At 40.6% G+C, this 26,707-nt stretch overlaps 1 protein-coding gene across 3 annotated transcripts in view; it reads right to left on the reverse strand.

The window, feature by feature from the left end:
* Positions 1 to 19,446, reverse strand: part of GFRA1 (GDNF family receptor alpha 1) — a 245,027-nt gene extending 225,581 nt beyond the window's left edge. The window contains exons 1-3 of one of the 3 annotated variants that reach the window (XM_039361114.1): positions 17,986 to 19,445; positions 16,564 to 16,866; positions 14,886 to 14,969 (exon numbers count right to left, since the gene is read on the reverse strand). In XM_039361114.1, the coding sequence (XP_039217048.1) occupies positions 14,886 to 14,969; positions 16,564 to 16,866; positions 17,986 to 18,025 (427 nt within the window). In that variant the 5' untranslated portion in view covers positions 18,026 to 19,445. Of the gene's footprint in view, positions 1 to 14,885; positions 14,970 to 16,563; positions 16,867 to 17,985 lie in introns of all 3 variants that reach the window. The other 2 variants (XM_039361115.1, XM_039361116.1) reach the window with 2 other exon arrangements.
* Positions 19,447 to 26,707: the final 7,261 nt, after the last annotated feature.

A 26,707-nucleotide genomic window follows, 5' to 3' on the forward strand; every position in this document is an offset into this window, starting at 1 on the left:
GGAAATAAAAATACTGGGTGATCACAATTCAGTTTGGAGTATAAAGAAATAGAAAAGGATCTGGGCAAGTATTATGTTGAGATAGGCAGGTATAGTGATTGTCCAGATTTTTGTAATCTACTTAATCTCCCTTTTCCCAAATCAACAAAATAAGGGATTAGAGGTGATGATAAGAGAAACAATATATATTTGGTCTTTGGTAAACTACTATAAAATCCTAATGGACATTTTATGAATAACCATAAGGATTTGTGTTAAGTGATGCCCTCAAAACTGCAAATATTATAAAACTGCAAATAGTACTGCAGGCTACTTCTGCTGCCTGCCGCTGCCAGCAGTTTGGCAGTTCGATCCTGACCGGCTCAAGGTTGAGTCAGCCTTCCATCCTTCTGAGGTCAGTAAAATGAGGACTCAAGATTGTTGGTGTTGAGTCCTTGGCGAAAAACAGACGCGAGAAGCAGTTGTAGTTCTCAGGTTTTCTTTTATTCTGTGTTCAGCTTACAGGTGAAGGCTTCAGCAACGCCCAAAACCTCCCAGCCTCTTATATAGGCAATTCCCGGGTCAATGTGTTACTTTTCCCGCGCCAGCACCCGCGCATGCGCACAGGCGCTGGCGACAGCCTGTCTGGTCCCGGGCAGCTTGCACCTGCCCGGGACTGCCTGCAAACGCCCCGAGCCCGTTTGCAAGGCTCGGGACATAACACCCCTTTCCCCCGGGCTAAGACTACTACCAACATACAATTATTTCTTGATGCAGTGTTCTACTCCCCAGTGCTCCTACTGTTTACTGGCTTTTGTTTAGCCAGCAATGTTATGTAATCCTCTAAGTACTTAGGAGATTTCCTTGCTCTCTGTGACCTTCTCAGCTCTGGGTTTTTGACAGGTGTATCCTGACTGAAGGGAGACGTGAACCTGTTCTCCTTATCTTGCCTTGGTGCCTTCCAAGGACTATGCCCCAATGCCTGGCCTGCTTGCTCGCCCACCGGGCTCGTCAGGCCAGGGCTTCTGTCACTTTGTGACCTGGTTGACCTGCCTAGTTGTAGGCCCTCGGGCCCCTTGAAGTGATAGCCACTGCTGGGCGTCTCTGTAGAACCTCCTAGGTCCCTCCAAGACCTGTCAGGAGGCTGTCCAATCCCTAAACCCCGTTCTGTGTCCGGGCTCGTGTGGGTTTCTGTACCTTCCCAAAACTCAGTTACTCCCTGATTTGGGCTAGAGGTGTTGCGGTCGGGACTTGGTTCCTCGACCACCTCCCTGTATGTTTGACCCCCTGTAGGACTTGGGGTAAGGTCAGGCCAACTCTGGGGATTATGTGCCAGCTCTCTTGCGGGGTATGATTTATTGGGATGCTCCCAGGTATCCTCCCTGACTGGAGTACTGTGCTGTGCAGGTGAATAGTGATTGTACCCTCGGGGTGACTCCCTGGCTGGAGTAGGCGTGAATGCCTGGTAGTTGGATAGGCTCTTAGAATTCCTGTTTGGGGCACTCGCGGAATCTTGGAATGGGCCGTTTGTGGCTCCATCATTGGAGGTGGGCAGCAGCTCGTGCCCCTCCCTTTGCTCTAAAGGGTCCCCCTCCCCCCCTGGAAAAGACTCAGGAGTCTCATCTGAAAGATCCCGCCTAGGGCGGAGTTGGTCGATGTGCCGACGCAGGACACGACCGTTGTCCAGGGCTACCTCGTAGGATAGAGGACCTGTGACCCTGGAAATAGAAGCGGGGACCCATGTATGACCAGGCCCGTAATTGCGAGTCCAAACCGGGGCACCCACAAGTAGTTGTCTAGGTGCCCTAGGATGTGAGGTAGATGAAGGCAGTCTGTCCGGATGCAACCGGTCAAGCTTCGTAGTAAGTTTGCGCCCCCAGCGAAGTTCAGCTGGGCTTCTCCCTGTAGAAGTGGACGGTGTGGTGCGGTAAGAAAGGAGAAAGTCAGCCAACCTGTGATGCCAGTCCCCATAGGTGAGTCTTTTCAAGGCGTCCTTTGTGATGCGGACCATGCGTTCAGCCATACCGTTGGTGGACGGGTGGAAGGGTGCAGACGTGGCATGATGAATCATGTTAGCCTGTAAGAAAGCTTGGAATTCGGAGGAAGTAAATTGAGGGCCGTTGTCAGACACGATGACATCTGGGAGCTCGTGTGCAGCAAAAATCCCCCTCAGTACCTGAATAGTCTTTGCAGTGGTGGTGGATGAGACAGATACAACCTCAAGCCATTTTGAATGACTGTCAACGAGGACCAAGAAGAACTGGCCCTGAAAGTGCCCGGCGTAGTCAATGTGCACCCTAGACCATGGGGACTGTGTATCCTCCCATCTATGCACAGGAGCTTGGGGCATCTCTGGGCGAGAGCGCTGGCACAGGTGGCATGCATGCACCTTAGCCTCAATGTCCTTATCTAAACCAGGCCACCACAAGTGGCTGCGCGCAAGGGCCTTCATGCGAACAATGCCAGGATGACCCTCGTGGAGGGACTCTAAGATCCTAGTCCTCATTGAGGTGGGAATGACAACTCTGTTTCCCCAAAGCAGACAACCCTGAGAAGTGGACAACTCGTTCCTTTTGGACCAGAAACTCTGAAACTCAGGACTAGGGCAGTGCTCAGGCCATCCAGACAAAACCCAAGAAAGGACACGTGAAAGTGTGTGATCTGTGCCTGTTTCAGCGGCGACATCACTGGCATTCAGAGGGGACTCGGGCAAGGCTTGGATGGATAGAATGTTGACAGCTGGTGCAGGGTCAGCTTCTAGTACTGGCAGGGGCAATCTACTGAGGCCATCAGCATGGCCCATTTCTTTCCCAGGCTTGTGGAGTAAGGAAAAATCATATGTAGACAGAAAAATAGACCACCTAAGCATTCTAGGGGAAATGATTTGGGGAGTTTGTTTACGTGTGGTAAACAGTCCCAGCAGAGGCTTATGGTCAGTGAAGACCGTGAAATGCCTGCCATACAAGAAATCATGGAATTTTTTAATTCCAGCAACAACAGCCAGAGCCTCCCTGTCTATCTGAGCGTAGTTGCGCTCAGCAGAAGACAGTGTTCTGGAGTAATATGCAACAGGAACCTGAGTTCCATCAGACCTGAGGTGGCTCAGGACGGCTCCTACCCCATAAGGGGAAGCATCACAAGCGATGCACACAGGAAGGGACTCATTGAAGTGTGCAAGTACACTGTTAGAAGTGAGTAAAGCCTTGACCTCATTGAAACTAGCCTCATGTGTTTGTGACCATTGCCACACTGCTTGTTTGTCTAATAGCCTGTGAAGAGGCTCAGCTACACTAGCTTTATGTGGAAGAAAGGAATTGTAGAAATTCAGGAGGCCCAGAAAGGCCTGAAGTTCGGCCTTAGACTTTGGCCTAGGTGCTTCTAAAATGGCAGTTAGTTTGGATTCAGCAGGGTGAATCCCAGCAGCATCAATTTTGAATCCCAGAAATTCAGTAGAAGGCACCCCAATTTTGCATTTGTCTTTTTTGAGCTTGAGGCCTGTTTTCCTGAATCTTAACAGAACAGCCCTTAGCCTTTCAGCTAGAATGTGTGTGGAGTCTCCTGCAATTAAGACATCATCAAAGTAGGGGCAAACCCCCGGTATGCCCCGTAGTGTGTTTTCCATTACGCTTTGGAAAATCCCAGGAGCGACATTCACTCCAAACTGTAGCCTTTTTACCTTAAAGGCTCCCCTGTGAGTCACAATAGTCTGAGCTATAGCAGCATCATCATCAACAGGCAGCTGTTGATACGCTTGAGCTAGATCAAGCTTTGCAAAAACGCACCACCCCTTGAGGGAGGCCAGAATATGACTGACCACAGGAACAGGATAGGCAGGTTGCTGCAATGCCTTATTAAGAGTGCATTTGTAGTCAGCACAAATGCGAATGTCCCCATTTGCCTTTAGAGGCGTAACAATGGGGGTCTCCCAAGGGCTGGAATCAACAGGTTCTAGGATTCCCTGTTGGATCAGTTTGTCTAACTCAGTGTCAATTTTACTCTTTAAAGCAAAAGGGACCCTTCTTGCTTTAATTCTAATGGGCGTGACAGTGAGGTCTAGTTTTAAGGACACAGGAGGTCCCTTGAATGTGCCCAGCTGGGGGCTGAAGACATCTGCAAATTCTTTGCAGACTTCCTATAGGTCGAGTGTTTGTAAGCTGTTGAGCCCCGTGACGTGTATCCCCAAGGCTTGAAACCAATCGAGTCCTATGAGACTCGTTCGTTCACCCCCTACTACTAATATGTCTAGTGGACCTTCAAAATTCTTATACTGTACGTTAAGGGTGGCCTCCCCCTTAACACACACTCTCGAATTTTGAAAGTCTGTTAACACAATGTCAGAAGGCCTTAATTTAGCCTGAGTTCCACTGCCGGAACAAATCTTCCTAAATGTATGTAAGGATATGATTGAAAGGGCAGACCCCGTGTCTAGTTCCATAGTTAATGGAACCCCTTGTAGCTTCACCTTGAGTGACAGCTTTTTCTTGATGGGCTTGTGTGTGCCTGTCCTGAAGATGCTTCTTCGCGAAGCACAAAAACCTACCCTATTCTGGCTGGGGACCCTGGTACCTTTCAGGCGCAGTTCTTCCTGAGGTTGTACCTTTCGTTGGCCCAGACACACAGCTGCAATATGTCCTTGTTTCCCGCACGCCCGGCAGATAGCGGAGCGGAACTTGCAGTCGGTTCTCCTGTGGCGACCTCCACAGCCGATGCACTTGAGGGGAACTGCAGAGCTTCCTTTCTGATTCCCTTCCTTCGTGGGGTGGAGACGGTCGACTTCCTCGTCCGGATCCTCCTCGGAGTTCCCTTGGACGTCCTCTTGGTGCACGGATGCAACATCTGGACTGTTCCTGATCGGCCGCATGTTTTTGACGGCGCCGCCTGCTGCTTCTTCTGCGGTGACCTCTCTTAAGGCATCTTGGAAGGACAAGTCTTCTTTGGCGAAAAGCCTCTGTTGTAGATCTCGATGCCTTAAGCCGCACACGAATCGGTCCCTCAGTCGTTCTTCGAGGTCCTTGAACTCGCAGTGCTTGGCGGCCTTCCTCAATGCGGCGATGTATTCTTTGGCCGACTCTCCGGATCGTTGATCTCTCTGCTCGAAGGTGTGGCGCCATGCGATGACGGACATCTTGGGCTGGAAGTGCTCCTTCAATAGCTTCTTTAGATCTGCGTAGCTGACAGACTCTAATGGGACAGGTGCTGCAAGGTTCTCTGCAATTTCGAAGGCGTCTTGACCGCAGACACAAAGCAGGGTGGCAGCTTTCAAGCTATCTTCCCTCACTTGGTTTACCTTGAGGTAATTTTCCACCCTGGCTACGTAGGACTCCCACCGCTCTGGATGTGAGACGTCGAATTCCGAAAGCCTTCCGACTTTTGCCATTTTCAGGAGACGGGTCTATCAGCCAGCCTACCCCCGAATGCGCACTGGATTGGCGGGTAGCTGCCAAGTCAACGCCGTTCCGCCGCTCAGGACTCACTTGGGTAAGCTTACACCTCTTCCTTTCCAGGCGATGTAAGGCATCCCACCTTCGTCGCCAGTGTTGAGTCCTTGGCGAAAAGCAGACGCGAGAAGCAGTTGTAGTTCTCAGGTTTTCTTTTATTCTGTGTTCAGTTTACAGGTGAAGGCTTCAGCAACATCCAAAACCTCCCAGCCTCTTATATAGGCAATTCCCGGGTCAATGTGTTACTTTTCCCGCGCCAGCACCCGCGCATGTGCACAGGCGCTGGCGACAGCCTGTCTGGTCCCGGGCAGCTTGCATCTGCCCGGGACTGCCTGCAAACGCCCCGAGCCCGTTTGCAAGGCTCGGGACATAACAGTTGGGGTAATATGTAAAGTCTGTAAACGGCTTAGAGAGGGCTGTAAAACACTGTGAAGTGGTATATAAGTCTAAATGCTATTGCTATTGCTAAGTTCAAGGTATCTTATCTGCTTACAAAAGGAGCTAAAATAACTTTCCAAGATGATGTCACTGAATTTTAAATAGCATCACCATACTTGTATAAAGCGATACATGTACTAAACAACATTAGGTGAACTCCATTATCTAATGGAACGTAATGGATTTCACAATCCTTTAATCAACTATTGTTTCATAAAAATAGTTTGTTTCCAGTTGATATTATTATCTACTAACACCAATAGGATTTCAGGGTGTTTCTTCTTTATCAAGCATTCACAATGTAAATCCAAGATATAAATGTATACACATTTATGAAAGTGGAATGTAACAATACATTCTAGTGTGATATATGTTCAAGATTCTTGTTTTTTAAGAAGGGCATTATATAACTCTACAATTAAAAAAATTGGCTCAGTCTCTATGCCTATTTATAAAAACAAATGTTCAACTATGGCATATATCAAGAATACACTTTTGATAATGAAAAATGTATGCAGAGATCCCTTCCAAATCAGAGTCCTCTACTCTAATCCATTGCCAACTGTTATAATGCAACAGTCTACTCACTAAAGAGCCATATCTTTATTGAATTTTATACCCAAATCATTTTCTTTCCAAACAAAAACAGAGAATTAACCAGCTCTTTTCCACACTGACCACTATCCCTGGAGACACACAAATTGCATAATAATCATTTTTCTCAAACTTGACTATATTTTCATAGACCACTGTCTGTTAAAATGCTTCCAAATTTCACAGATTTGTGGTTCATGTTCACAGCAGGAGACCCACAAGGTACATGCTAGGTCAGTATCACATGAATTTGAATGTTAGCTAAGTGTGTCAGAGTGCAGCATAGTCTTAACACAGCTGAAATAAAATTCCTACTGATTATTCTGCACTACATTTACAACTTACACACAGGTAGTCCTCGAGATACAACTATAATGGAGCCTACCCATTATGCTCGTATGTCGCAACAGTCGTTAGTTGAAATAGTCTCAATTAACAACCCCATTCCTTGCTCTCCCTGATGCAAAAGTTAAACGAATGGGACAGTCGTTATACCAAATACCGGGTGCCTGAAAGGGAGGCCTTCAGAGGCCTATTCAATGTGATGGTTGCCTGCCCCAGGCCTCCCGAAGCTATCCCCATCCTGAGGCACCTTGTGTTCCACTTGTCGTTGGGATACCTGCAGTCCTTCAGCTTCCTTCCTATCCAACATTTAAGGGGAGATCAGACTACAGAGTTTACAAACTCCATTGTGAAAACGGAGATCTACCTACAAGATTTGGTTTAGCTGAAGGAATACTAACATGCATATGCTTTTGTATATATATCATTCCTCAGTTGAATCAAACAGAATGTGTTAAGATAATGATCAAAGCTAACATAAATATAGTTTAAGTTGTTCAAACTGTCTAGTATACCTATTTGTAATTGGAAGCCTTGCTGGCCACTCTTACATGTTCCTGTTTTCATTCACTGGAAATTTTCAGAAGTTGCTGAACGGAGGAGAAGAATTTAAAGAAGAATTTAAAGGCATTGTCTCCCTCCTTCCAAGCAATCTGAAGTCTTTCATGACAAAGCAAAAAGCACCTTTCTTTTGTTTCTTTTTTCCCCAACTTTTACAATTCTCCTGACTCGGTGATAATCAGCTATGAAAGATCAATACAAATTCCAAAGTTCATCTGGTTTCTTCGGACTGCTAGAAAGAGTACCAAGATCATACCACAGAAAAACAGTTATAGTGCAACTATACAAATGAACAATGTGTGGCCAATCTGAGTTGTACTTAGGTTGTACTTAGATGAAAATCTCTAAGATCAGTAAGAATCAGTAATCAATAAGATTACTGCCTTTAACATAGGATTTATTTCAGAGACTATTTCAGAGACTAATGTAATTCAAGAATCAGCAAATCTAAATCTTGAGCCCAAATATGAATTTCCTATCATACTTCCCACTACTACCATAGGAAGAATCAGCAAACAGAACTGGATAAATTTGCAGGTGTAATTTTTGAAAAAAAAAAAAAAAAGTTTTTCCCCCAGCAGAAATTTGACAATATCATAATGCTATTCTGTGAAAGAAACAGGACTGTCATCACTCATACTAAAAGAATGATGGAATGAAAGAATGAAGAGTGGAAAGAGGGGCACATAACTAAGGCACAATATCAGCAAATATCCCGAGCCTGCAAAGATGAAGTGAGGACAGCTAAGGATCAAAATGAACTAAGGCTTGTGACAAAAGTAAAAAATAACAAAAAAAAAGCTTCTTTCAACATGAAAAAACAAGAAAAAAGTTAAGAAAATGATTGGTAGGAGAAAGTAGCAAGAAGGTGACAAGCAATAGGGAGAAAACAGAACTATTTAACTCATTTTTTGCATCTGTCTTTACACAAAGGGAAAAAACAGACCAACCTATCAAAAATAGTGCCATAAAAAACAGAATAGAAACACAAGTTAAGATAGGGAAGAAAATGGCAAGTGAGCAACTGTCCAGCCTAGACTAATTCAAATCACCAGGACCAGATGGATTACACCCCAAGGTTCTGAAGGAACTGGTATATGTGATCTCAGAACTACTAAACTATATCTTTCAAAGATCCTGGAGCACTGGGGAACTACCAGAGGACTGGAAAAGAGCTGATGTAGTTCCCATCTTCAAAAAAGGGGAAAAATGGATCCAGGAAACTACAGACCTATCAGCCTGACCTCAATACCTGGGAAGATTCTGGAAAAGATAATCAAGCAATGAATCAGCGAACACCTAGAGGCAAACAAAGTCATTACTAAAAGCCAACATGGGTTTGTCAAAAACAGACCATGCCATACAAATCTTATTGTGTTCTTTGATCAGGTTACAAAATTAGTGAACCAGAGGAATGCTGTGGATATAATTTACTTGGACTTCAGTAAGGCATTTGATAAAATAGACCACAACTTACTACTTGATAAGATAGAAAAATGTGGGTTAGATAGCATCACCATCGGATAGATTTGTAGCTGGCTGACTGGCCATACTCAGCGTATGGTCCTCAATGGAACTGCATCTACATGGAGGGAAGTGTGTAGTGGGGTGCTCCAGGGTTCTGTTCTGGGCCCAGTGGTCTTCAACATCTTCATCAATGATTTGAACGAGGGGATAGATGGGGAACTCATCAAATTTGCAGACGACACCAAGCTGGCAGGAATAGCCAACACTCCAGGGATATAGGCTTAAGATACAGAAGGATCTTGACAGTCTTGAACACTGGGCGCTATCTAACAAAATGAAATTCAATGGTGAAAAAAGTAAGGTTCTACGTTTAGGCAAGAAAAACCAATGCACAGGTATGGTATAGGTGGTACCTTGCTCAATGATAGTAACTGTGAGAGGGATCTCAATATGAGCCAGCAGTGTGATGCAGCTGCCAAAAAAGCAAACACAGTGCTAGGTTGCATTAACAGAGGGATAGAATCAAGATCACATGAAGTGTTAATATCACTTTACAATGCCTTGGTAAGAGCACACTTGGAATACTGCATCCAGTTTTGGTCACCACAATGTAAAAAAGATGTTGTGACTCTAGAAAGAATACAGAGAAGAGAAACAAAGATGATTAGGGAACTGAAGCTAAAACATATAAGGAAGGGTTGCTGGAATTGGATGTGTCTAATCTAATGAAGAGAAGGACGAGGGGGGACATGATAGCAGTGTTCCAATATCTCAGGGGCTGCCACAAGAAAGAGGGAGTTAAGCTATTCTCCAAAGCATCTGAAGGCAGGACAAGAAGCAACAGATGAAAATTAACCAAAGAGAGAAGCAACCTAGAACTACGGTAAGTAGCAACTTCCTGACAGTTAGAACAATTAATCAGTGGAACAATCTGCCTCCAGAAGCTGTGAATTAGAGAGGTTCTGTTGGAAGCAGGGAATTATGTAGGGAGTCATATGGGACTAAAGTCCCATTCTTCCTTCATTTCTGGGTAATCTTCAGCTATTTATATGAAACCAGTATACATCATAGGGCTGTTCACATAAAAGAAACTTGGATAGTTTTGAAAAATGAATATGAAATGCGTGGCACCAAACATTATGCAGCATTTTTAAGAATGCACTGAAATAATATTTTCCCAAATGTCAACTCTATCAAATTCTTTCAATATTACTGCTCCCAAAAGTAATAAAAAGCAAAGAAGACCAAACAATGGGATAGTCTTGCTGTGTACAGTATTTCAACAGCCTCCCACAAAGTACTTCTTGCTTGTACAAATGAGGCCACTTCTTTATAATAACTAGATATTTTTCTACAATATAAGATTGCATTTATAACACCAAAACATGTGGTCCTTGTTATCAAATATCCTGATAATCATGGTTACATAGTAAGTACAAATAAACCTTATTATGCACAGTAAAGAATAACACATATCCCTCTTTTAAAGAAATTATTTTGTTTGAAGAGCCTGGGAAAGGTTTTTTTTTTTGTGTATTTTATGTGTGCACAAAGTGGTGGCACAGCTTTAGTGTATGTGTGTGTATATATATATATATATATATATATATATATATATATATATATATATATATAAATAAAGTATGCTTTTTCAAAGTCTTGTTATCCACAGATTTATCGTTTAAGGCAAGATGCTGCCTTAAAATAATAATCTCTATATTTCTAAATTTTTTGTCTCTGTTTGTAATATTCAATTGGGCAAAATGGCACATCATTGGGCAACAATTTTTGAACCAATATACCTCAAATGGGCTAATTTACAGCATGCGTCCAAAATCCTGGATTCATTCATCCCAAGAGACTGAAATTTGGCAACTTGAGGCTACTTCAATTACACTGTACCTCCATGCTGCCATGATCATCCAAAATCACATGGTCATCATGGGTATATCCAGGGCATTTTTTCATCATAGAACACCCAGAACGGAGTTCCAGCACCTTTTTTGGATGGAACCTTGTAGGGTAGGCAAGGTGGGTTGTATGACGTGTGTGAGTTCCAGCACCTTTTTTTTTTTTTTTTTTACAAAAAAAGCACTGAGTATATCTACACCTTTCCTGCCTCCTTCTGGTCCCTGCTTCCAATCGATGGTAACGAGGGAGGAGAAATAATGCCAGCCCATATTATGAAAAGAACGCGTCCTATCAGCTTCCCACAAGCCAGTGAGGAAGTCAGCAGGAACTATGAACTCTTCTGAGGTGATGACAGTACCATATACCTCAAGGATTGAAATTTCACAGTTTCGGCCAAGACCCATCACTCCTGTGGGACTGAAATTTTACAAACTTATTTCAAATGTTCCCTGCCAGCTTCCCACAAGGAAAATCAGCAGGAAGTCACTCCTACTCCCACACTTTTTTGCCTGCTCCCATGATATTTCTATTTCTTGTTTAGGTAAAGAAATATCTTTGAAATGATGGTCTATGAATCAGATAGTACAACAGTATTATCAATAGTAGAATATAATATAAAGTATAGAACTTCGGAGAACATTTAGTTTGATCTCTGCCCAGAACAGGAATTTACACTACATTATCCCATTATAACCAAAATCTGCTGCTTTATAATTTAAACCTAAAAAGCAACTCTAATTTTACCCCATCCTCTACATGGCAGACCTTTTGATACTTCAAGACAGCTCTCATGCCTCCCTGCCATCTTCTTTTTCTGGACTGAACCTTCCATGCTCCTTGTCATCTTGGTTACACTTTTCTGATATTTTTCAATTTGCCAATGTTTTGCTTAAAATACAGTGCCCAAAACTAAATGCAGCATTTTAGGGGTAGTCTGACTAATACAAAATAGGGAGAGAGAGAGAGACAATGTTTTATCTTGCTCTTGCCACTATATCTGTTAATCGCAACTGCTTTTCTGCAACGTCGCATTCTTAATTGACATTCAGCTCGTGATACACCAAACCAGCCAGATTACTTTTTGCATATAGTTTGCCTAGTATGTCTCTACTCTGATTTTACACCCATGCCTTTGGTTTTCCCTACTGAAAGGTAGGGCTTACCAATTGTCTCTATTGATATTCATCTTGTTGGTTTCTGTTCATTATTCCAACATGTCAAACCTTTATTAATCTTGTTACTGTCTTCTACGTGTTTGCTTTCCCCCTATCTTTTTGTCATATGCAAATCTGATAATCCTATTTTCTTACTCCTTCTTCAGTTCATTTGTAAGTAGGCTGAAGAGCAGATACTTTTCTTGCACTTATCAGTAGCAATTCTTTGGTGGTCTTTCCTACTTTTCCTATAGAGACTGGCAATTAACCTGGGACTTCCTCCAAACAAAGTACCTGTTCTACTACTGGCCTACTCATTCAGTCATCAATACTGCTAGAATGAGTTGCTTCAATTAATATAATAAACATATTGGATATGATTCTTTGAGAGCCAGTTTGATGTAATGGTTAAGGCATTAGGCTCAAAACCAGGAGGCCACGAGTTCTAGCCCTTCCTTAGGTATACAAAGCCAGCTGGGTGACTTGGACCAGTCACTGTCTCAGCCTTAGGAAGGAGACAATGGCAAACCACTTCCAAAATATCTTGCGAAGAAAACTGCAAGAGGTTACAACAGGCAATCTCTGAGAATCAGACACAATTGGACGGGATAGGGTGGGATTCTTTATACAACAGGTTAAAAAATACAACCTTATTTCACTGTCAGTTGTGATACTCTCCAAACATTAACACCAAAAATCAGTAACTTGCATAAAAGTATGCCACACCAGTGTAGCACAATTACATAGAAAAGAAATGGGGGAAAGAAGAAAATTATGCAAATATGCAAAATGTCATTCTCATTTTTTTGTGACTCTAGAAACATACAACCTGTTGCTTATTGAAAAATACGTAAAGCAGAAACGAACCATTAATTTTCACCAGTCCACTATTTCTTTTACAAAATACCCAGAGAGAGTTGAGATTTTCCAACTTGCATCTAATAAATTATTCAGAAGCTTGGTCTCACTCTGTAAAGAAAGCCATATGGGAGACACACAAAATTGTGGTCATATAAAACAGGCCAACATCTGACCTCAGCTATGCTCATATATAACTCTGACAAGGGAAAACATTGTCTTGAGTATATTTAATATGCAAGGTAAACATTGACCAGATTTGGCAGATAAGCAGATAGAAACCCTGCTGCCTTAAGCAAGTTACTAATCAAATCAGTAAAAAACCAACATTTCAAACACAGTATTCTTTCTGGTTATACATCCACTAAGCTTGAAACAGGGGAGTACAGCAGATCAATAAATTAACATAGTAAGAATCTAATTAGGAGACAACTGTTGCTGTTCAGTACTTTCAATGCATTAAAATAGTGATCCATATTCACAGTGTTGTCTAAAGTAGAGAAACTTCTATGTACTTTTGAAAACTAATCCTACTGCTGAATACATGGGGATAGCAGGAGAAGAATACAAAATAGTTCCAACTGCATAAGTACATAGATCATGCAGGTTACTGTAACAGACAGTTGTAGTGTTAACAAGATTAACAACTTAAAACAAAGCAATACACTTGCCTTGTCAAAAGAAAAGAAAAAAAATCACAATTCAGCCAGAAAAGCTTAGATTAAAATCAAATTAGCTCTGAAAGCAGATTAAAAAATAATTTCAAATTGATTTTAAAAGACCATTAAAAGCTTAGCTGCAAAGTTTGCATCAGCCTATTCAGATGAAATAGTAATAGTACTTATTTGGAAAGCCTTCAAAAAAACAATTTCTTCGCCAGGCCACTTATCCTAGCATGCTGGTGCTCCTGTTTTCATCAAGGAGCTGAGTAGAAACTGCAAACATGCAAGCTTGGCTGATATACTGAGTATATTTAATTACAAGACAAGATTTTGAAGGTGCCACGCATTCCTTAATTGGTTTTAACTTGAGATTTTAAATATCTTTCTGATCTACCAGAAATGCAATTTAAATATGGAAGCCTAAATAAGGTCCAATTTCACTTTGCACTGGAATAATTGTCCAAGATAATACTGTGGGAGAATTATGAAAGCAAAATGAATAAAAGAACAAAAGATCAATCTAGTATGGGAGTAAACCTCAAAGAACTCCATGCGATTTCTAACCCCACAAGAAAGAGAAAATAAGAATAAAATATTTTTTCCATTTAGTATAAAAAAAACCACCATCCATTTCCTCCTTATCTAAACATGAAACAAAATCATCTTATTTTACCCTGGTGTCAATGAAAGAAATCTGTGCCAGATACATTAGCAACCAGATCTTGCTTTGTACATTCTAAAGGCAGAAGATCAGATTGCCACCTACAGGTATATTTAGTTTTTCTCTCTCCACGTCCTTTATAAAATTTTCTTGTGAAAGTACATAAACAATGTAAAGAGCTGGAACATAATAGAAAATGTTTTTAGATGAGTCTTGCAGTCCATTTATACTACAATGTCATTTAAGAACAATAGAACACAAATCATCTTTTCTCATAAATATAGCTGACATAGGACTTTTTCCCACATAAGCATGTATATCAGTTGAGTCACAAATGAATGTATAGGCTGCTTTCACAGAAAACATTATGACTTGTCAGTTGGGTTGATGAGATATGCTGTTTCTTGCTGTTGTTAGTTATACTTTTTGTTTAACTCATGTGAGTAATCACTTCATATTATGGTAACTAAACAATGAACGGGAATATGTACTCATCTAGGCTACAGGTTTTTAAATAATCAAGCACTGATATCAGACCAATAAATTTATGTTAGAGCCCTGTATGTTTTTGCTCCAAGTCTCATAATAGCAAAAGCAATAGGGAATAATAATAATAAAAGACAAGAGGGTTTACAGCTTTGGCCTAAACTTAATTTGCCTAAACCACATCCTACAAAATAGACTTTGCTTTTGATTAAACTTGCATAATACAGAACCAGACCTATTAAAGGTATAAAACCATAGAAAAATGCATTACTTCATTTAAAATGCTCAATTTTGGCCACTCTACAGTTCTGTAGAAGAAACATAAGCCATTTACCTGATACAATTGGTGCTAGCCTGAATATGTCCGTTAACCTGCTGTTCACTGGTTCGTAAGGTGATTCTTCAAGCAAATCATTTCCTAAAAACAATTTAAAATGTTTTTTTTCTTTTATGCTTTTTAAAACATTTTCTGAAACTTCAACACTCCTAGAATCTCCAGGCTATTCCCAACAACAAAACGACAATGCAATCAATTACTACTACTTTCCCCTTTTATTTGGCCTCCCATCCACCATATGATTTTCTTCAACTCTTTGGTAAAAATCCTACAAAAGCTTCAATGGAAGGAATTTTAACTCTTTCTCTTTCATATCTGTAGCTGTTAAAGATAGGAAAACAAACTTCAAGGACTCATTACTATGAAGTTCAATTATTTTTACTTTATAAGTAATTTGGATTTACAAATAAAGGTGGGACAGAAATCAAATAAATAATTCTACGAAAAGAAAAAATATTTTTTTTAAAAAATGGGAGGTGGTGTTATATTTATAATAATCATTTTATAGAGATGTTAGAGAAAAAAGTACTTTGCTGTCAACTTTTCCTGTAAACCAAATCGATTTAGATCTACATCTAGATCTGCATTCGATACATGTGGAACAAGTATATTTTTTAATTAAGAGGGTGCCAGAAAACTAAGGAAAAAAACTCATCAATAAGAATTACAATAATTCCTTCCTCAATTAAATTTGATATTCTATGAGAAATGTATGAGTGTTTACAGAATTATGTGGGAAAACTGATCTTTTTAAAAATGAGATATAGACCAGCAGCCTTTCTCAATCTGGGACAAATATTCCACCCTTTTACTTGAAGCAATGGAGACTATAGGCTTGGCTACTTGTTTCTCAGCCTATCTTATTTTATAATCCCATAACCACTGCCTGAGGTACTAGTGGGTAAATATGAGAAATAAAAATGCATACACATACTTGGATGAAAGATCCCAAGTAGCAAGCTACAGTCAATAACCCAAAGTTAAACTATTTAGTTTAGCAGCAAATAAAATATTGATTCAGCTAAGCCTCATAGATATAAAGAGACATTCTTGTAAGACATATAGGATAACAAGAATACATAGCTGAACTTTACATTCTCAACAAGAGCTGTATTCTAGTGATCCCTATTGCCTCAGGAAACGATGATTTTATTTTTTTCATTGGTTTGATGTCAGCATGTTATTAAGGAAGCTTTCCCCAAAATTTATCTACTCCCACACTATACAGAAAGGATGTTGCTGTTAGATATAATGCCTGGGTAGCTTGATTAGGGGAGGTTTGACTTCAATTTGACCTCATAGGTGAGAAATTGGCCTGTATAATCTCCCAATTTTGTATTTCATTAACAAGTGCTGATAGTCTTTGTTGGGAGGAGGGGAAGTTCCTAATGCTTTGTAGATCTGTACTCCCCTTTTGACTTTGGTTTACAAAGGTCAGATGAGTCCCTTCTGGGGAAAATCTTTTAGTGTGCATTTTCAACAATAGGAAACTGAACCAGCAACAGCTGCTCTAGCTGGGTGGCATCAGTGGTCCTCCCTCTGCAGCCAAAGAGCATAAAGAAAATTACAAGGTCAGCTGATGGAGGACCTGGGGGGGGCAGGACAGAGGGTATTCCTTTCTAGCACTGGGGAAGGGAGGTGGCAGGGAAGGATGTTGTGCATGACAACCACGTACCCTGTAAGCTTTGGTACATGCTCCAGTAAATACGCAGACAGTTTTTCTCCTTTTTCATGCCTCTTTTGCAGCGGCAATTATAGAGGGATTTCTGCTTGAGAGCTTCCATGGCGCTTTTGCACTCGTCCTTTGCCTCCAGGCCTGCTGCCCGGCTGAAGTTGCTCTCTTTGCCAGCTACACACTGCCTCAATGTCCTGTATTTAGTGCTGCAGCTCTGCTCCCTGAGACACTGGTCGCTGGCTTTCACACAATCCAGATGGTCTCCTCCAAGCAGCCCACTCACTTCAGCTGAGAAGAGTACTTCTGTGTTCAAAGAGAGCAAAAGAGAACCTGTCAACCCTGAGAGGTCAGTCCAAGAGAACATGCACAAAACTACAATAATTGCAGGGTTTCAATGTGGGAGAGAGCTTGGCTTTGGTCGCCTTTCTCAGGATAGCAAAGACACCAAAGACAACTTTGCAAATGGAAGGCTAAGGTCTCTCCCTCTTCAGGAATTTCTTTAAAATTGAATGTTTTTTAAAAAGTCATTGCCCAATTGATGCACCAGTTGTGTTAGATAAAGTCAGCTGACCCATTACCCCGTTTTACAGCAGGTTTTTTTTTCCCCAAGTTTCATTTTCTTTAGAAAACCCATATTTATGGAGGTTAACTATCAAAGTACAGAAACTTCCCCTTTGACAACAGCATTAGGAAATTAAATGCTCATTTGTACAAAGGCAGTGTTGTGATTTTAACTTCAGTCAGGAAAAAGGTCAAAGGAGAGCAATATTCTTAAATATCCAGGAATCTTTCAAACTTCAGCTTCTTTTTTTTTTAAAAAAAAGCTAGGTTTCTGATTTCTTTCACTGGAAAGATTTTAAAAGAATCAGATTTTCAAAGTCCTCTTCCCCAGAGTTCTTGATATGACCAATATAGTCATATTTTAGTTCTTTATTTCCTTTCCAATAAAAAACAAACTGGCATGTATGCACTCAAACCCACCCCACACCTATTTGCAAGCCACAGTGGACTGGAGATAACAAGTCTTTTTACTGCCACAGCTCAGTACAGGCAGGAGGCAACTATACATCTTATAATGAAATCCCCACTTTCTTCTCATAAAGATGAATTTACTTGGAAAGTTTTACTTCCAAGTTACTTCTAGTTTAAAATCAAAAGGCAGCATCTTTTGCCAACAGCACCACCCTGTGTAAGTTCTACTCAGAAGTAAGCCCAACTAAATTCCAATGAGACCCACAGGCAAGTAAGCATACACTGAACTACAGCGTAAATCCCTTCTCCGTGTTGCAAACATTGGTCTCAAATCGATAGAGAACAGTGTCTTTCAAAGACAATCGGCAATCAGCTACTGCTTGGAACTCACAAAGCCAAGGAAGATTGCACATAGCCACATATCAAAGATTTAACGCACCGGGCACTTACCCATTAAGGGCAACACGAAGTAGAAGGTGGCCAGAGGCATCTTGCTCCTCGGCAAATCCTTCTCCCCGATGAACTTGCTTCCGTTGCTCCAGAAGGCGATCTCAGCACCCAGATATTCCAAACCAGCGAGGTTCCAAAGCCACCAAGTTCATATCCATTGAATTTACAAGGGGGGGGGGGGAGAAAGAAAGAAAGAAATCCCCACCCTACCCTCCTCTCTCTTCCGTCCTCCGGGAGCAAAAGCAAGAGCAGCTGCTCTGCAAAAGGAGGGGGAGGCGAGGCGAAAGGCGAAGATTTCTCACCCGGAGGAGCTTACATCCCAGGATCCCGGAAAACAGAAGAGTCGATTTCTCAATCAAAGCGAGAGAGAACGAGAGTGAGCCCTTCACACTTCAAGCGCGTGAGCGCAATCCAGAGCCAGTCTTTTTTTTTTTCGAGGGAGGGGGACGGCAATGTCTCCCCCAGCAGGAACTCCAAGAAAGCGGAGGAGGAGGAGGGGAAAAAAAAAAAAAAGGAACAGCGATCCAGACGTTGGCTTCCCAGTCCCGCTGCCGTCCGACAATCCGCCGCCTGTCTCCTTTACAGTTGCCTCCAAGTCAACATAACCTCTGCGGGCGACTCCGGGTTAGCCCAATTGGACCCTCCCTTCTTTTAGGGGGACTTTGCACCTCCCCAGACCTGCAGCCGTTCAGGGTCTGCGCCTATTGAGCTTGGTCCCAGCTCGATCCTCGGAGAAAGGCGGCTGGCCCCACCGAAGCCTCGGATGCAAAGCCTTTTTTTTTTTTTTTTTTTTGTAGCGCCGCCGGCGTTCTCGACGCGTTTCAGTCGCCCCCTCTATTGGAGGAAGAGACACGCGCAGCGAGCCGAAGCGGACGGGGCTCGCGATCCGGCCGGAGGAAAGCGCTCCGGCAGGTGCAGCTCTTGCGTAGCCAAACCTCTCCCGGCCTCGGTTCACTTAACGGACCAAGGCCCGCTTAGGGGACTTAAACGGGGCAGGGTTGGAAGAAGGCAAGGCCGAGCGGTCGCTCTCGCCCTCGTCCCGGAAAAGTTTTTTTTTTTTTTTCTCTCCGCTCGATGTGATTTCACCCAGTCGCCATCAAATGCAAGAGGCCACGTTCGTTCGCCAGTGGACGCGGGAGGGAGCTTTGTACCTACCGGACGGGGGTGGGGTGGGGGGGCGATATTATAGCTCAGAAAGAACGGGCTTTTCGCCAGTCAGAGAGCGAGCGAGAGAAAGATTAAGCTAGCTTCAGCCATAAGCCAAAGGAGCCGTGTCTAGTTTGGAGAAATTGGTTCGCGACTCAGGGCTGTCTCGCCTGACAGCCGTCGAGCCTCGTCCTTGTGTAGACTCTTCCCAGCAGCGAGCGCTTTTGCGGGAAGGCGCCTCCCTTTCGCTCCCTTTGTGCGACTGAGCGCGCCCCTGCCCTTCCCGTTGGCCAAGGAAAGAAACTTTCAGGCGCCCTTCCCACGGACAGCCTGCGCGCGCTTTGAGGCGCGCGAGGCAGCAAAGCAGCCAATCTCGGTGAGAAACCGCTTTTGGCCCGGGCTTGGAACGGCGAGAGGAGGGGCGAGCGCGGTGTTCTTGAGGCTTGAGCTGTTTCAAAGGTAACCCCCGCTAGCCTCTATCGACTGTTGCTATCAAGTATTGGATAAATGTCACAGGCAGTTAAATTACCCATTCAAGAGCAAAGACATGCATAGCCTCTTTTTACCTTACGAATTATATCAACGTAAATTTGAAACTTGAAACAAACAAACAAAAAAGTGTGCTACAGCCAACTACCCAGGAGGAAGAACGCCATCCCTAATCGTTTACGACGTAAACGATTAGGGATGGCGTTCTTCCTCCGGGTAGCTGACTGCACCACACTTTTTGTTGTTGTTTCAAATTTCCGAAACATTGGTAGCAGAAGGAAACAAGGCAAGTTAAAACCCTTTATGAAACGGGAAGGGAACGCATCCTTCACCATCATCACACCTCTTCTTTCATAACCCAAGTTTAGTGATTAGGAACAGAGTGGCAGCGTTCTTGCTAGGGCAGCAACCTTAAACACATGAATTTAATTAGCCTGCCCAACAGATGGCTTTTAACTGTATTACTTAAATTCCTGTAACCCCAGCCACCATTGCCCTCACCATCCAACACTATGGAGAACAACAAGGTACTGAATTAAGTTGCTGGTCCTCATGAGTATAGAGAAATTTCTTTTGAATTAGGTAGAGTTGAAGGTAAAACATGCCAAGTAAACAAAGAGCTGGATGAAACCAACTTCATAATATTTCTACTGGGTGTTGTGGAGGAAAGTGGGTAGTGTGTGAGGAAAGTGGGTAGAATTTACTGTGCATGTCCATTCCCTTGCAAATTTTATCAGGCTTAGGAAAGTTTATGCAGGCATCCACTTCTTGTATCTGTTCAGATACTCACTAATCACTAAAGCCAAACATTACTTCAATGTATCCATTTACACTTCAGTACTGAATAAACAAATCAAACATATGTCACAACTACATGACAGATGGCTGTAGCAGAAAACTGTCAGCTATTTTCATACAGTTTCTACTTTTATAGAGAATCTACCTCCAAAATATTCCCAAAATCTAAGAAAAATGCAAATTAGATTTAAAAAATCTCAAGTTTTATCTCTGTGCACACATACAACAAAGCTCAAGTTAGCTTCTCAATATTTACAGATCTTTTGACATTTACTGAAGAGCAGGCAAAGAAAGACAAGCCTACAAATATCCTGAGAAATGGAGAAAAACAATCTTAGGTACATTTCTCAGAAGGCATATTGTGTTCAAGGGATTTACTTCCACATATGTCAACATGGCTTGCAACTGATCATTTCCTTCATTTTAAATTTACTCAGATATAAATCCACTTGAGTCCATTCTAGTCCCCCCCAAGCAAATTTTGGATTATGTTCCAAATTAATCAGCATAAAATGAATGCTAAAGTTGATGACAAAAGAAACAGTACCTTGACATGAAAAAGCAGACATACACACAATTGGGCAATATGTTATTTCTGGTGTTTGAGTGCAAAAGGTAAAGGATACTTCAGCTGCTACAATATTGTAAATGGTCCACAACATTTCTTTGCTATTGCATCTGGTGCCAGTGTAGATTAATGCCAGGAACCCCCCCCCCATATGATGGGAATCCAGATTCAACTTGGATATTCATTAGTGACTCCTGGGAGCTGCCTGGATAAGTCCATACAATTTTCTTAGCAAAGTTTTTCAGAACTGTTTTGCCATTACCTTTTTTTCTTTTTTTTTTATAAATTTTATTGATTTTTAAAAATTACAATCTTTAGAGCTTAGTAAACAACATGTTGTCTGGGTTTACATATTTAACATTAACTTCTTCAATATACCGTATATTCCGGCGTATAAGGGACTGGGCGTATAAGACGACCCTCAACTTTTGAGAAGATTTTCAGGGTTTAGAAAGTCATCTTATACGCCAGAAAATACAGTACAATATTGAATTTCTGTTTATAGATGAGCACAATAGGAGCTCCTTTGCTGCTAGAAAGCTTTGTCCTCTAGTGCTTATTTCTGTAAAAAAAAAAAATAGGGCTGGCCACTAGGGGGCAGATTGGTTTTAAATTCAGAGAACAGCTACCCGTATATTCCTGCGTATAAGACGACCCCTGACATTTGAGAAGATTTTCAGAGTTTAGAAAGTCATCTTATACACCGGAAAATACGGTAGATCTATTCAGTACTGTACACTCCAGTATTTTTTTTCCTTGATCTTCCTTTCTTCCCCATATTTTTTCCCTTTTCCCCTCATTGAACAATTACAATTCTTAGTACTATTGATTTTTACAAAATTAAATATAGACATCTTCATCATATTTTACTAATATTATAGAGATAACAATAATATCAATTCATAAATCAATGTCTTGTTTTTGTGCTCTTATTAATATTTGATTTCCCATCAATATTTACAGTATCTTTATCAGTTATGATTTTCTCAATATTAATTATGTTTACATAGCTAAAAAATATTCATACCAATCTTCTTTTTTTCAAATTTCCCATATCAGAAGAAAAACAAAATGCTATTTTAATTCTAAATTATATCTTCCATTATAAAAATCTAGTTATATCTAAGGATCATCCATTCTTTTAATCATATTCAAACAGGTATATTAAATAGATAGTGCTCTCTCTGATAAATCAAATCTTCTGTTTTTTAAGTCTAACTCTTGCTTTCTTTGTTTGCCAAGTAGGTTTCCAAGCCAAGGCAATTAAACTGCCCCAAAATTTTCTTTCTATTTTTTGCAAGCTGCTTGGCGTAAGAAAGGCAATTTAGATAGAGTATTTTTTGGGGGGGGGAACTCCACCCATCCACATTCCCTAGACATTACCCCTGCCTGCTCTATGTTCTGTTTTCTCGAATCTTCTTCCTTATCCTCAGGTGTATTATGGAGATCTTTTGTATTTTCATTGTTATAGGTAGTCTTGCAGTATTTTATTTGTATATGACAGTCCATATTTCCCTTCTCCTATATCCTCCATCTCTAGATCCATTTCTTCTGCTTCATCCTCTGATTTCTGGCTTACTTGTTCATACTTTGTAGTCGTTGTCTGGGAACTTTCCAGCTGTAGCTTCAATTTGGAGGTTTGGTCCTTTATATCATCTAGGTTATCTTTAGTCTATTATGGTTTCTTTTTATGTCCTCTTTTTGTGCAACAATTGTTTGATGTATTTGCTGTAACATAGAGAGTATTTCCTTCTGAAAATTACTTGTTTTTTCTTGAGGCATCATTCCTAGAAATCCTCTAATATCACCAGTCTCAGTAAGAGTGGAACAAGATTTCCTCTAGTTTTCTGGTCTTTATATATAGCCTTTATAATCCAGTCCTAATAGCAATATTTTATATTAATCCTTGGTCTAAAGTATCCTGAAAATTATCAGTCAGGTAAGGTTGTAGTCCACAATGTTCCAAGTGTTCAAAGTGTTCCACCTCCCTGCAGTCAGACGTATTCAAAAATCAGATTTTTCTTTCTCTTCCACTAGCTCTTGAGATTAAAAGTCCAAGCTCAGTAGATATGTCAAAATATGTCAAAATTTTTTCCTTTATTGCCAACTGTACCAAGCAGCCAACGAGCTAATTATGGTACTTAAATCCACCACTAGATGTCATTCAAAGTCCATTTTTCACTCTTAAAACAAATGGTTGATTTCTTATATTTCTTATATTTCACCTCAATAATTTTTTTCCAAGAGAAAATCTTAACAATTATCTCAGTTCTCAGATTTATCAAAACTGTAGTTTTGTATTACTTTCACTTAGGATTATGTATTTCTGTCCCTCATAACAAATTTAAAATGCCACTTCCATTCACATCCGGAAGTTTTAGACTTCTTGGGAGCCTTTCCCAGGCAATTCAGTTGTAAAATAGTAAAGAAAGGATCAATATTCTCACCCAGTCCAAACATGCTGTTTACAACGTGCTAATTAAAGCTTTTGTTCTTCGGTTGTCAGCAGCTAATGGCCGGCCGCAGAGGTGTGCACAGTCTTTCCCCTGCCAGTTTAGAGGGCTTTCCTTGGATCTAACAGAGAGACCACTGTCTCTCCGTGATCAACAAGGCACCCCTCCTTCTTCATCGCCTCTTTGAGGCGACTTTAGGTCCTTTTCAGGGCCAGCAGGGCGAAATCGGGGACAGAAGACAGAGCGTTGCCTTTCTGCATCCGTCTCGCTGCGACGCAAAACTGAAACCCGCCATTACCTTTTTCCAAGGGCTGAGAGAGAGGGTGACTGGCCAAGCTGGTTTCATGTTTAAATTGAGATTAGAACTCACAATCTGCTAGTTTCTAGTCTTACTACACCTACCTAGCTCACAGTAATTAATTATTATGTAATTAGATAAAAATTAATAAGATTAATTGTGATCATGGTAATTTATTATGTTTCTATATGTTAGTATACTGATTATATGTATCCCATTTTCATTTAACTGAGGATGGCACTCATGAAGATATTTCATTTTTATCCTCATAAAAATAACAGGTTAAAGGGGAAGATTAGTGATAAGAACAATGCTGTCCTTTGAGATTTATGGCTGAGCAGACTTTGTTCTGTACCCTACTCTCCAACTCTCTTATATTTCACTGATTTATGATACAAAGAAAGTTTGAAATCTATTGGTTCAACTGGATTTGGGCATATTTAACTTTACTGACTTTTGCCCGTATACAGACTCTAGAATTTAAAACAAAATTTGGTATTGTACTGCTGTCTCTTCAGCGAGACTTTCACCTCGTATCAAAATATATTAGGTAAGTGGAATTCCTACTTCTATGGAATATCACCATAAGAATATTAAGTCCAAAAATCCATTTACTGGAAGCAATCTCCTTAACAATTCAGTGTGTCCATGTCCTTTAAATACTAATTATATGTAGACTCAAACTGCCCTTGCGTCGTTTTTCAAATAAAACCAGGGTGATGTGATTTGGAAATGCTTGAATGCTATAGCTTTTATTTTATTTTTTTTACAAATACAAATAGAACATACTTATCTCTATATATTTAATAGAGTTTATATAAGCGGTGAAAAGCTCTTCTCTCAGTGCATAAATATACTATTAATCAAGAAATGGCATTTTTTAAAGACTCACCACATACAAAAACATCAAAGGAAGTTTAAATAACTTCATATTAAAACATAAAACTGATGTTCAACTATGATGGAATGAAAAATTAAGATATAAGCTCTACAAAGGAACCTGAAAGCCAGTTTGTTTTATTTTTCTTTTAAATCAAGATAGGCAGAATAATTATATGAAAGCTTCATTCATATATATAATCAGTGGAACAGCTTGCCTCCAGAAGCAGTAAATGCTCCAACACTGGAAGTTTTTAAGAAGAGACTGGACAGCCATTTGTCCGAAATGGTGTAGGGTTTCCTGCCCGAGCAGGGGGTTGGACTAGATGACCTCCAAGGTCCCTTCCAACTTTACTACTATTATTATTATTATTATTATAATTAATGCTATTTGCATTCACAGTTCCACAGCATATTAGTCCTAAAGAGTATGCTGTACAGCACAAGTAATGGGCATTATCCTTTTTTCTAAGTTAGTTGATTAGTCTTTGGTGACATGTAACTAGAAGGTAACATCACAATATATTATGCTAAATATTTTACTATAGACATATGTCTCAATGTATTATAATAAATGTCCAGCCATTTTTTTCTCCCATGTTTGAATCTTTTAAGTCCTTTGCATAGTATAGAAAGTTTGTTTGTTTATTTGTGTCAGAAGCATCACAACTGAAGTACGACATACTATTTGTTATAAAATTTAAAATATAAAATACAAGATTGAAATACATACAAGTTAAACAGATCTTGCCCACAAACTAGCAACATTAATTGCATTCTGTCGCACTATTATGAGATCCTCAAGGGTACACTGATTAGGGCACAAAGGGCAGGTATACATATGTGTTGTTGTCGCATATCGCCACAATTACAAAGAACAGAAGCCACCAGATAGCTTTGATAAACCTCTGATTCCAAGCTTTAGTTAGAGACTTCTGAAATACTATTCTCTAAATTATTGAATATTGAATTTCTGGAAACTCAATAAATTAGTGTTGTTTTCCTTTACAGTAAACTACATTATGGTTGATTGCATAGATAGCCAGATGTTTAGACTGGATTAGCCATTTGTGTCCACCTATGGAGTCCTTCCCAAGGACCTGGGATAGGCAGATGTTGTATTTGATGGTGTTAAGGTATTGTTACAAGAAGTAAGCGGTTCCAAATAAAGTTGCCTTCTGCAATTGACTGATGATAGTTTTGTCAGTGCCAATGGTGCACAAGTGGTGCTCTAGATGTTTTGTAGTTTTGCCTAAGATGCCTATTACTATTGGTATTATCTTTATTCCCTTTTGCAATGGTCAATCTACCTCTATTTGCAGGTCTTCATGGTTTGTTATGTTTTTCCAATTCTTTCTCTCCTATTCTGTTATCTCCAGGTATTGCAGAGTCTACTATACAGAATTTTTTGTTTTGCTTTTCAGGAATTGTTAAGTTTGAGGGCTTTGTGGCTGTTTGAGTGTTTGGTCTGTTTGAATTCTAAAGTCCCACAGTAATTTATTTTGTTTATTTTCTATTACCTTGTTTTGTAGTTCCTGCAATTCTTGCTTGCAGGTAAGTGGTGTCTCTTGTAAGTATTCCAATGTACCCATTGTTGCTATTTTGTCATGCCATTGTTTCTAATCAGTTGTGCAAATCAGATTGTGCAAAAATAGTGCAGTTCTGGGCACAGTTTAAAAAAACCCAAAGAAATACAACAAGAATACAGCTTGGATAAAGGAGATTGAAAAGGAAAAAAAAATCTGAAATGAATAATAATAATAATAATAATAATAATAATAACAATAATAATAATAATATAAATGATAGAGAAAAGGCAAGGATAATCAAGAGTTAGTCAGCACCAGGCAAAATTGAACTGCATCTTTTTATTTTTTTTAACCCTGCCTTTATTATTTTTATAAACAAGGTAATAAGCATGCTTAGTACTCCTCCCATCTTCTATTTTCCTCAGAACAACAACCTTGTGAAATGAGTTGGGATGAGAGAGAGGGATTGGTCCAAAGTCACCAAGCTGGTTTTCATGCCTAAAGTAGGATTAGAACTCAGCTTCCTGATTTTTAGCCTGGTGCCATAACAACTAGACAAACC

The sequence above is a fragment of the Crotalus tigris genome, unplaced genomic scaffold, assembly GCF_016545835.1.
Source record: "Crotalus tigris isolate CLP2741 ecotype Arizona unplaced genomic scaffold, ASM1654583v1 scf7180000019203.361967, whole genome shotgun sequence".
Lineage (NCBI taxonomy): Eukaryota > Metazoa > Chordata > Lepidosauria > Squamata > Viperidae > Crotalus > Crotalus tigris.